This window comes from Rhinopithecus roxellana, chromosome 14, assembly GCF_007565055.1.
Source record: "Rhinopithecus roxellana isolate Shanxi Qingling chromosome 14, ASM756505v1, whole genome shotgun sequence".
Classification (NCBI taxonomy): Eukaryota; Metazoa; Chordata; class Mammalia; order Primates; family Cercopithecidae; genus Rhinopithecus; species Rhinopithecus roxellana.
In genome coordinates this window covers 35583761-35596900 of record NC_044562.1, presented here as the reverse complement: position 1 = coordinate 35596900, position 13140 = coordinate 35583761, and the positions used below count along the sequence as shown (strand labels likewise).

Sequence of the window (13140 nt, the reverse complement as noted above, 5' to 3'; positions counted from 1 at the left end):
TACCAATAATTTAAAATTATTTTTTAGATATTTACATTCTTTTCTTAAAATCTAGCATGCATTTTACATTTGCAACACATCTCCATACAGATGTTAAATTTTCTTTTTATTTATTTATTTATTTTTAAATTATACTTTAAATTCTAGGGTACTTGTGCACAACGTGCAGGTTTGTTACATATGTTTACATGTGCCATGTTGGTGTGTTGCACCCATTAACTCATCATTTACATTAGGTATATCTCCTAATGCTCTCCCTCCCTGCAACCCCCATGCCATGACAGGCCCCGGTGTGTGATGTTCCCCTTCCTGTATCCGAGTGTTCTCATTGTTCACTTCCCACCTGTGAGTGAGAACATGTGGTGTTTGGTTTTCTGTTCTTGTGATAGTTTGCTGAGAATGATGGTTTCCAGCTGCATCCATGTCCCTAAAAAGGACTCAAACTCATCCTTTTCTTAAGGCTGAATGGTATTCCATGGTGTATATGTGCCACATTTTCTTAATTGAGTCTGTCACTGATGGACATTTGGGTTGGTTCCAAGTCTTTGCTATTGTGAATAGTGCCATAATAAACACACGTGTGCATGTGTCTTTATAGCAGCATGATTTATAATCCTTTGGGTATATCCCCAGTAATGGGATGGCTGGGTCAAATGGTATTTCTAGTTCTAGATCCTTGAGGAATCACCACACTGTCTTCCACAATGGTTGAACTAGTTTACAGTCCCACCAACAGTGTAAAAGTGTTCCTATTTATCCACATCCTCTCCAGCACCTGTTGTTTCCTGACTTTTGAATGATTGCCATTCTAACTGGTGTGAGATGGTATCTCATTGTGGTTGTGATTTGAATTTATCTGATGACCAGTGATGATGAGCATTTTTTCATGTGTCTGTTGACTGCATAAATATCTTCTTTTGAGAAGTGTCTGTTCATATCCTTTGCCCACTTTTTGATGGGGTTGTTTGTTTTTTTCTTGTAAATTTGTTTGAGTTCTTTGTAGGTTCTGGATATTAGCCCTTTGTCAGATGAGTAGATTGTAAAAATTTTCTCCCATTCTGTAGGTTGCCTGTTCCCTCTGATGGTCGTTTCTTTTGCTGTGCAGAAGCTCTTTAGTTTAATTAGATAACATTTGTCAATTTTGGCTTTTGTTGCCATTGCTTTTGGTGTTTTAGACATGAAGTCCTTGCCCATGCCTATGTCCTGAATGGTATTGCCTAGGTTTTCTTCTAGGGTTTTTATGGTTTTAGGTCTAACATTTAAGTCTCTAATCCATCTTGAATTAATTTTTGTATAATGTGTAAGGAAGGGATCCAATTTCAGCTTTCTACATATGGCTAGCCATTTTTCCTAGAACCATTTATTAAATAGGGACTTTTCCTCTTTCTTTGTGCTTACCCTTCCATAACTTTCAGTATTGTAACTATCTCCTTTGTTCCAGGTTTCCCAGGCCCCTAGCTCCAGGGTATTCTAGGATAGGTTTTATGTTTACTGTAGATGAAACCTGCCCTCTGGTTTCGAAACCACAGATCCAGTCACTGAGTATGCTACTTGGTCCAGGTCCAGGTGGCGAGCCTGTGCGTTAACTCTAAGTCCTTAAATGTATAGATTCACAAAAAGTGTAGCTTCAAACAGCATTAGCCAGCAACTTTTATCAGCTTCATTTTGTCAGGAAATCTTACCCCAGCCGTGGTTTTAGCAGTAAGTTGATGTTTATCTTCTATCTGACACAAAGCTCTTTTAGTCTCTGTTGTTATCCTGCACAAGCCGAATGACCAGTCTGCTTCCAAACCCAAAGCCCAGAACTCGTATTTGCATCCCTGTTCTCTATTTTGTGTTTCTGTTCTGCTTTTACTTAGTGCATAGTATGCCTGTTAATGCCTTCCTCAAACTCTTCAAGGCCTTATGCTTCTGGGAATCATTTTTTAGCCCCACTCTGTCTTTGAGACACAGTACAGGTTAGTGACTCTAAAGCAAAATGGCCTTAAATCCTGGCCATTTCTTTTTTAACTGTGAACTGTAGGAAAGTTAATTAAGCTTTCTGTGACTCAATTTCCTCATCCATAAAATGGAGGTGATCACCTATTCCATCATAACTTTGGAGTTTTGTTGTTGTTGTTGTTTTTTTTTTTTTTTTTTTGATTGTCTGACATATGTATATATCTGTATACAAATGCTTGGAACCCTGAGAGACATAGTAATTACCCAATTAGTGTTAGCTATTACTAGTTTTTAATTGTCTCATTTCGTAGTTGTGTTTTAAGACCATCTTGACCAAGGTCCTTCCATAAATTATTTAATTCTTCTAGAATATATTTAGTTTTAAATTAGAGGTAGAACCACAGTTTGACTCATCATAGAGTTGTCAGCTGTGACATTATTTACCGGTATGCTATAAGATAAGCTATAAAGTATTATGCATATATATGATCTTGAGTCTTATGATCACAAAAACATTTTTTTCTGAGTTTTAGCTCACTTAAATTTCTATATTTGTGAAAAAATTCTTTTAAATTACATACAATCAACATTTATTACTCTCTACTTTCTCTGTATTTATTCGTTCAGTTAGTGATTTAAAATCAAATACCTAACATGTAGCAGGAACTGTGCTGGGTTCTAGAGATTCAGTGTTACAGAAAGAGCTCCAGACCTGAATGGAAACTTCTTTGAGAGCTTTCCAGGCAAACACATTTAGTACCTTCCCATTCTCAGTATCAGTACTTGTACCACTGGCATATTTTAAAGTCTCATGAGACTGGGCACAGTGGCTCATGCCTATAATCCCAGCACTTTGGCAGGCCAAGGTGGGAGGATCGCATGAGGCCACAAGTTTGGGACCAACCTGGGCAAAGACCCTGTCTTTTTTAGAGACCCTGTCTCTAAAAAATTTTAAAATTAGCTGCGGGTGTTGACAAATGCCTGTAGTTTCAGCTACTCGGGGGGCTGACATGGCGGGATCACCTGAGCCCAGGAGTTTGAGATTATAATATTGAACTGCAGTTCACCCTGGGCAACAGAACAAGACCCTATCTCAAAAATAAGACTTAAAAGTAAAGTAAAATAAAATGAATTAAGAGCTCATGAAATAAATAGTAACATGTTTGGCAATGATATTTGATTAATATATAACTGTTATCTTTGAGGAGTTTATTTGTACTTACTGTTCACATTTAAAGTATTAAAGGATTATAAAAATACACAAGTTTTTATAAATGATAGATGTAACTCCCCATTTAATCATTGTACATGTATATTATATACTTTTAATCAATGTAACCAGAGTTTGACATAAATTTTTCCATGTTTTACTTTGGTTCTATAATTGTTATTTTAATGGCTTTATAATTTTTTATCTAAGGTATTCATTTTTTCATTCTACAATTATCTATTGAACATGAACTATATTTTATTCTAGGTCACTAGAATGTACTGCTAAACAAACAAAATTCCTTCACTTAGTGTTTACAACATTCTCATGTATACATAGTTGATATAAAATCATTCATTTTAATTTTTCTAGTATGCAGTATAGCTCTTTGAAAAGACAATATTATATATATTCTATTGTTCAACCTTGAGGAACGCTTGAAAAAAGGAAACAAAGTCCTGGGCCTAAATTATTGTTCAGTAAATTGTTCAGTATTGTTCAGAAAATTGACTTTTCAAAAGAAAAAGGTATTTATATATATATAACATATCTGTATATAAAACCCAGCAAGTTGAACCAAGAAACTACTTACCTGACTCATCAGGATGAAGGTTCAAACTACAATCAAATTGGACCTGAGTCTTCCAAAATAGGTTAATATCCTATTTCTTTTAGAGATGCAATATAAAGACATAGGGACTTTCATATAAAAAATTATATTACTATATAATATTTCTTAACCTATCTGAGCACTAGCCCTGTAATCCTAAAAGTTAGGATAATGCCCAAGTTTGAAACATTTGTTTAAAAAATTATACAAAGCCATAAGATATGTTTATATTAAGGAATACTATTGATTTATAAAATAGTATTTTAATTATTTAAATTATTAATGACCTCATTAACATTCCAGTTTTTTCCTTTTCTTTCTTTGTTTTACTGTACATAAATATGTTTGGAACCTCTGTGCAGAGAGATGGTAGTTTAGTCTGCTTGTCTCTCTGCAGCTGTTGATAACAAGTTTGCATAAAAGTTGCCTCAAGCAGTTTTCTGAATCCACCACAGCCCAAGGTTTACTTCTTCCATATTAGATTATTATTGCAAATTTCACTTGTTTCCATTTTTATTTATAAATAATGCTACATTAGTTTTTTTAATAACACATTTTTCTTTAATTTATAGTAAAGTTCAGAAGTAATATTAAAAGTTCCAGAAGTTTGGACATTTTTGTGATCCTTGATACCTATTGCTAAATTTTTCTCTAATAAAGTCTCAGCAGCCTAGATGAAGCTAGGTTGATCTTATGTTCTACTCTCTAATTTATTATTAACTTCATGTCTATATGGTTTTCTCATTATAGGATCTTTAATTTGGTGGCGGGAGGCTTAACAAAGGCAATCAGGAGTCATGACTATTCATTTTCATCTCAGCTGTACCCTTTGTCCACTTGGCTAAATTCTACTGGCATAATTAAATTCATTTGAGTCTTATGACCACAAAGCATTTTTTTGAGCTTCGGCTCAGTTAATATTTGTATATTTTTGAAACAAATTATTTTAAATCACATAGAGTCAACATTGATTACTCTACATTCCCTTTGTATTTATTCATTTATTCATTCAATTGGTTATTCAAAGACCAAATGCCTAACATGTAGCAAGAACTATACTGGGTGCTGGAGATTCAGTTTTAGAAAAACAATCTAGATCTCAATCTGAACTTCTTTGAGAGCTTTCTGCACATCCACCTTCAGTACCTTCCCATCCTCAAGATCAGTAGTACTACTACCGATGATAACCAGAATTGCATTTTAGAGATTTCCAAACCTCTTGAACCTTGACTCTCATTAAGATTGTCATGAAATCTCAACTGTCTTTGAAAACATTTTCTTTGAAATATTTCTTAATTTAGGTCAAATGCCTAACTATAGCCTGACTGTCATAAATTGTAGATAAAATGATTTTTCCCCAGGTTGTCAACTAATCTCCTTCCCACATCTCTCCATCTCCATGTCCCTCAAAACTCAAACTACACAGTTTGGATTAACAACATTCTAGTTTCTTCTGTCTCAAGGAAGGGAATTGGCAGATGGCCCTCCAGTTTTCCTGAAATGAGAGAAAGAAGAAGGATACAGGGCATTAGAATATTCTAAGTATTGGTTCTAGTTTCTCTGCCTCTTCCATTGCTTTCTGTCTTGTAAGTGATTCAGACCCATCAGGGTTAGAATTAATATTCACCTCAAGACTGCTTTGGAAGGACTTGGACCAAAATAAAACTTTTAGGTAATCTTTGAGGAAGCATTACTCATCTATCAGCTTAACAAATATTTTGTTATGCTCCAAACACTGTAATAGACACTACATCTGCCTCACTAGCTAACTGGATATATAGCTAAGCTGTTCTTCCATTACCAAGTATGTTTCAGTTATCAAATCTAAACTGCGAACTTATTTCTGTTACTTAAAATATTATCATATTTGGCCGGGCGCGGTGGCTGACGCCTGTCATCTCAGCACTTTGGGAGGCCGAGGCGGGCAGATCACGAGTTCAGGAGATCGAGACCATCCTGGCTAACACGGTGAAACCCCTTCTCTACTAAAAATACAAAAAAATTAGCGGGGCATGGTGGCAGGCGCCTGTAGTCCCAGCTACTCGGGAGGCTGAGGCAGGAGAATGGTGTGAACCCGGGAGGCGGAACTTGCCCTGAGCCAAGATCACATCACTGCACTCCAGCCTGGGCGACAGAGCGAGACTCCATCTAAAAAAAAAAAAAAAAAAAATCATATTCATTTTACCATAATGCATACTTTGTCATGGCTTTTAAGTTTCTAAGGCAATGTGAAAAAAACCTAGCTAAATGATGTTAGTTATTCAAAATTGCTTAAAGTTGCTATGTACTAATTTATTAATGAAGCATTTAGCACAGTAACTGGCTCATTAAAAGCATTTCATAAATATTGGCTCACTTTCATATTATCAAACTATTGAGCTTGATCATTTGACAGCAATAAAAGTTTCTAGTATTAAATGTAAAAATATTAAAACTATTTACCTACTCATTTTCACACAATAACAGTGATTAAACTATTTTTTATTTTAAGTATACTTCCTCAAATTTTAATATTCAGTGGGATAAACTATACTTTAAGATTGTCTTTAATTCATAGACTCCAGACAACAAAAGAACATCAAGTTCATCCACCTGCCTATGGCAAGAGGTGCATCCAGATTAAATTCCGATGAAAACTTACCTACCCTGTTCCCAAAATTGAAAAAAATTTCCATTCTGTGACCTCTATTAGATCATTGAAAGCCCTTATATTTGGAAAGAATTCTTTCTAATTTCTAACATTAAAGTCCTGGCTGATACTGAGAACTGTTCTTTCCTTTTCTGAAATGAAATTCACTGATTCCTCACAATTGTTATAATACATGTTTACATATTTGAGGACATTCCAAGTTCTCCATGTTCCTTTTAAGTCATAAAAAAGATTAAGCATCTCATTTATTAGATTGGGGACAAGGCTGTTGTATTACTATGCCAGTGACAGCAGTTACAAAATTTTAAAACTAATTGCATTCATTGCATTACTGGTGTGTTTAGAGAAAAACAATGGGTCCACTTGAACTGTACTATGGGATGTACTTTTTTACAGAAAGAATAGAAATCAAGGAGTGAGAAAATATGTAAGCTAGTTCAAAATGATAAGGAAAATTAGATGATAATTAAGTTGTTAATGTTAACATTGTAAATAATGTATGGAGAAAATGAGAGGATGGTTTTTAAACTGACATTAAAAAATTTGAACTGCAGCTGAAAAGGAAAGTGTACATCAAATGGGAAACAGTATATTGATATTTTACAAACATAATTGATGATTTTAATGTGGCCAATACTCATTCAATTTTTGAGTGGACAAAGAAATTAAATGACCAGACTGATGAGAATGAGTGAAGATTATGAGTTGCTGGGGAGCAGAAACCCCTCTTATTCACCAGCATATGTCCAATTTCTGTCATAAAGTAGATGCTCAATAAACATTTCCTGAGAGACCAGCAGGAGGCATGTAGACAGACCCTGGGCTCCTAACTGATGAGCCTGGGCTGCTGCTACTCTGCTGCAAAAATCTCTCTCCCCACCTTCCATTGCCATGTCACTTGAATCCATTCACCCTTCCTTCTGTTTTCCTTTTATTCAATTGCCTTCTTCCTTGTTCCACTACCTGTTACCAAAGCAAGCCCAACTATGCTTTCTGAGAATTTTGACTAACAGACTACAATATCATTTTGTTGCCATCAACTTCATCTGGTCCCAGTCGTTCTACCTGCTATGATGATATTCTTCTCTCACTGTGTCCATTTTTCTTCCTACCTCTTTTTGTTTTTTCTCTATTTGAGGCATAAATTATCAATGCTAACTAATTGCAAGAATAAAAGCTGAGATATGCATATGGTATAATTTTCCCACATTCACAGATTTTATGTGTCACATATATCATATGCGTGACATGTGATATGTATATAGATAGGCAAATTATGAGTGTACATGTTATTGTTTTGTTACATTTTCTAATGTAGTTAAAATGAAAATGCTTGTCTGAAATGTTAACTCCAAAAATTTAGTGTAGGATTTCATATATTAAGAATATCATTTTAAATAATTTTATGTCCAAAATAAAGTTATTAACAACTACTTCTTTGTTTAGAGGATTGTAATCTTACAGCCGCAATAAAATTGTGACATCTTTTGTCTACAGGTTACTATATGTATTTGTATATATGTAGTGTGTGTGTGTGTGTGTGTGTATATATATATATATATATATACATTTTATTTTTGTTTATCTTATATTTTGAAGGGTCACATGATAGCATCCTGTGATGCCCGTGGGGTTACAAAGCTATGGGACTTTCGGAAGCTGTTACCAATTGTGTCCATCGATATAGGTCCAAGTCCTGGCAATGAGGTGAATTTTGATTCATCAGGTAAGATCATTTTTGTCTACTGTTTCTGACTAAGCCAATAACATTAATATTTGTTCTGAAACTATTTTGTTTATACTTAAACATATGTATTTCTATGTAAATGTCTGTTCTTAATATTATATTACAATATATTACATTATGATATATTTTATCATTTATAGCATGTCATATGAAAGAATTATATTCATATATTTAAAGTCAGAAATAATAGAGGTGATAATATGTACTAATCTAGATAGCATAGGTTTGTTAGCAGTGCCACACAAAATGTTCGAACCTCCATCCCTCAGAATCACCATCCAAGGTAAGCAAATTGGATTTTCTAAAGGCAAAATAGCTAAGAGAAGAACAAAATTTAGCAAAAATGAACTTGAAACATTTTTAGTGTAATAATTTAGTGTTAAAAATTTAATGAGTTACCCCATATTGTCTAGAGTTTACAATTAATTTGAAATAAATATTTATCTTATTGTTGCAATTATGTGCTCTGCATTCTATAATGTTATTATATTTAGTTTTTATTCCACAATGATATAAATACTATCAATTAGATAAAATATTTTATCTTTGCTGATGAGGAATAGTGTAGCAGCTGATTTTATGAACCACACAATAATTCTGGTTGTCTGTTTATAAGGTTAAAAATACAGTTGCATCTGTATCTTTAATGATAGAGTTTATTAAATAATGTATATACATTATTGAATAATAAATTTTTTCTTTGCTATTGTGATACAGGTTTTAAACTGTTTTAAGTTTTGAGAATATTTTGAGTCTTTGAGCATTATTTGTGGTAAATCAAAGTTGTGGAGATAGCAAAAACTTGATTTTAGATAAGGAAGTAAAGAATAAATATGAAAAAAAAATTTAATTTTTTTAAGATAGTCCATATTAATTCTTTAGTCCAGAAAGTATGAATATGCCAGGAGTAATTCTAGAGCCAGAAGATAACTGTGTGTTTCTTGGAACTGGTTTCATAATATTGCCATCATGTATCTGAAATTTAGAAAATGGTAAGTTTGTCTTCTTAACAAACTTTAAGTTATATTCCCATTACAGATTGGCATAAGAACCACACTAGTAACAATGGCTTCTTTAAAAAGTTCTAGTAATATTCTTGTTGTTAAGACATTTATGATCTGCTAGAATTAAAGAGAAAACACTGTTCAAAAGAAAAGTCCCAACTATGGGAATTTCATCTTACACTGCAAAAGCCTATTAAAAGTTCAATTTTTAATTTTTGACATAGAAAATCTACATTGACACCATAGCTCCTCTACAGCTTTCACTTGGTTTTCATAAACATTTCACATCCTTAAATCCCGTTGTATTTTCTTGAGCTAGCATTCAAGTACTCATGTCTTTGAATTTTGAACTCTGTAATTTCAAAACTTTTGGCTGTACTTCCTAATAATAGAAGTTAAAAGGTGCTTTGAAATACCATACAATTAATAATAGCCATGTATTTTATTGTCATTAAATATGTTGCCACTTGCTCTTTACCATCCATGTCATCCAGCCTAAAAGTTATTTGCATACTTAGATAAACATGATTTTAAATAAGTATCAGTACCTATCTTCTGTCATACAGGTCAGTGTGATTTTAAGATCCTTGATATAGCAAACCCATTTTTTTCTCTCCATGACTGAAATATACTTGGTGATACACTAATATTAAGAATAACATAAGAATCAGCGGTGGAACGGCGAGAAACACCGAAGACATGTATGAACGAGGGACTCTAATGAAAACCCTTTATCAGTCTGAAGGAATATGATTTCAACTCGACCTTCCCATCCCTTTGACCATTTCTTTAAGGAGCATACTAATAATTAGTTTTAGTTCTATGTGTAGGAGAAATTACTGTCATAAGGATTTTCTCATTGAATAATGAGAAATCTGTGCTTCTATACAAGTCCTCAATGACTCCTCATTTAAAAGGCTGAAATACATCAAAAGTTGAAGAAACTAGGGAAAGCAAACATAAAGTCTAATGAGAGAATGAAGAAAGAGGTGAAAATCACAAAGTTAAGTACCAGAAATTATGTTCATCTCAAGAGAGTAAAGAAGAGTACAAATGAAGAGCAAAACAAAATTGAAATAAAGATGAGGTATATGGGTCTCTTCTAATTGCATTTATTCAGGAAGAAATGATTTAAAAGAGATGTATAACAAAATTGTATCGTGAAAATATGAGAATAAAATCAAATCTAATTTAGTAATCTCGAAATACACATTCATTTGAATATATCTTTATTTATTTCCAGTGGCAAGCCAATATAAGCCTATATGATGTAATCATTTTCAAAAAAAGCAAGGATATAATTGACACTATTGGCAATAATGAACATGTACGGAGGGCTCACATTAGTTATGTCTAACCATTTTTTCTAGTCAAAACTCTGTGATGGAACTAAATCGTGCAGTTATGTACACCTAGCGCGTTATTTGTCACAACTTACATAATGTGAGGCCAAGCAATGGTCTGCTGTCTCTGCTGTGCTCTTGGACTATTGAAAACACACGTGTAATGTCATCATCATGTTATGTAACACATGTGGAATTACAAATAGCATCCTATCTGAGATATTTCATATAAGAAATATGAGTGGTTATTAGATACTTTAAGTGGCCATTATACAAACAAAAGTTGCTAATAATATTTAATGTCTATGGATCAGTTTAATTTAAGGGCATCTTAAGGTTATGAGGTGTACTGTTTAAAAAGAGCTGTTTTCTTATGAAATGACAGATCTTTATAAATAAGGGATTTTTCATCACTGCAAATCCAACACAGTATAGAAATAAATTGGAAGTAGAGGTCATTAAAAAGGCTGAAACTGTTATCTATAATCTTAAATTTCAAATTTTCACATATAACAAAATTGTCTATTTATTAACCTCGTAAGTAAATATTGTCATAGTGGATTTATAAAAGTATCTATACTGATAAATAGTACCTTATCTGTCTTAAAATAGAGATTATTCACAGAATATTATTTTTAAAATGTAGTTTTGGCAAAAATGTTGGAAAACCAAAGGTGGAGAAAAAGAATATAGACTATTTAATTCAGACCCTCAGGTTTCATCACGTGTTCAGCACCTTTTAGATTTTAGGCACATTACCTATTTCTCCTCATAGAAATAATGGAAGAGACAATTGCCTTGCAGTGTTCTAATGTGGACTCAGAGGGATAATGATATTCTATAATAGGGAACTCTTGGCGTTGTCATCTACCATGTTTTATCCTAGTGCTGAAGGGGTTTGAGAGGTCAACTCATTCATTTTAGGGATGAGAGAAATTCAACATACTGGTGCGCAAGAAAGATCCCTGAGGCTGGGTGCCACGGTAGAAGGTTTCTAGGGAAAGCATAAATATTAGTAAACAAATAATAAAAGAAACAAGGATCAAAACCTCAGTTTTATGTAATATTAAAAATTACTTAATCAGTAAAGTTATATGTAATGTGATATATGCATATATATTTTCAATCAAGATATAAAGATATAGGAATCATCTCCTAGAGTTTAGCTTTTTCTGTTGCTGTAAAAAATCAGCCTCTCACACATTTTTAAAAAGTTGTATGTGACACAGCATTATTTGCATAATATTTTATTATCAAATACATTGCTTGTGACAAACACAGATTATCTGTGTTTATAGATACATACATATAGTAATAGATATTTATAACCCAAGTATTTGTGAAGGGATAAGTGCTCCTTTCTCATTAAACAGAGAGCCTCCTGATAATATAATGCTACACATTTTTGTGAACATTCACTACCTAAATAATATCTCTCACTTGGCATACTCAAAATGCCATATGTTTCATCATTCAAAAATTTATTGCTATTTCAGAAAATGTTAAATGGAATTGCGCAGTGAAAGTAATAAAAACGAACCATGAGAATTTATACACATACTTTTCCACATCTCTCATTTCACCATGTTTATGTAGTTTAGCAATATTTTTCTCTCTTTTGTAAAACTAATTCCAGTAAATTTGCAAAGAAGTCACATCCTAAGTCCTAAGAAAATGCAGAAGCTGAAGTTTGAGCCAGATGGGCACTTTCCAGTAGAAAGCTTATCAGTATCAGATCATTAAAATGAGCAAAGTTTCCCAACATTATGTTCTCCACAATCAGAACCACAACAGAAACGCCAAAATGGGACGAAAATGTGACTCCATTCAAAATGCAAAAAGTATCAGACCCCCCCCCCCAATTTTTCATAACATAATGAGATAACTCCAAAACCTTTGGTTCAAATTTGATTCATCAGTTTCTTCTAGAAAAAACTAAAGTTCATCATTTTTTATTTAAAAGGAAATTTGTAGTTAATTCCCTCTGATAGAAGCAGTATAGTGTAATGGCGAGAACATTTATTTAGAAGTTAGAAGCCCAAGTGTGAATTTTCTCTCCGCTACTTACTAGCAAAATGATCTTGACAAAATTTCCAAATATTTCTGAGCCTCAGACTTTTTTGTATTTAAAATGATAAATATCTAGAGGGACTTCCACTTCCAGACAAGATGTTGTAACAAAGACCAACCAGATTTTTTTCCTAACCTAAAACAATTGAAAGAAACAAAAATGTATGTACATATATGAAACAAGGACTTTCAGACATGTAATATTTGGCAATAAAAATCAGTAATACCTGAGAGAGAGAAAGTAAACAAGGTGAGCCCTATGACTGCCCCAGAATATAGCCTGGAGAAAGTTTCTAGGTTTCAACTCGGGGATGAAGGGACTTTTGGCTAACTCCCAGAGTTGAAGAGTCAGTGGGTAGTCCAGGAAGGCCAAGGCAGCTTGAGTTTGCAGGGCAGGGTACAGGAGAGTTATGAGCCACACACACAGAACTGGAGATCTGCAGAGTCCCCTCCAGTCTTCAGCTGGCTAAGAGTGAATACATGAAAGCCTGAGGCCAGAAAAAAATCTATCTGAAGCATTAGAAAGAAAATCCCAGGAGCTCACACAGGCCTAGAAATAATTTGT

At 33.5% G+C, this 13140-nt stretch overlaps 1 protein-coding gene across 1 annotated transcript in view; it reads left to right on the top strand.

Annotated features, from left to right (window-relative positions):
* The window catches only part of LOC104669232 (sperm-associated antigen 16 protein), a 677326-nt gene that overhangs the window by 398073 nt on the left and 266113 nt on the right, over window positions 1-13140 (top strand). The window contains exon 6 of the mRNA XM_010372153.2: window positions 8011-8137. Coding sequence (XP_010370455.1) covers window positions 8011-8137 — 127 coding nt within the window. The remainder of the gene's footprint in view (window positions 1-8010; window positions 8138-13140) is intronic.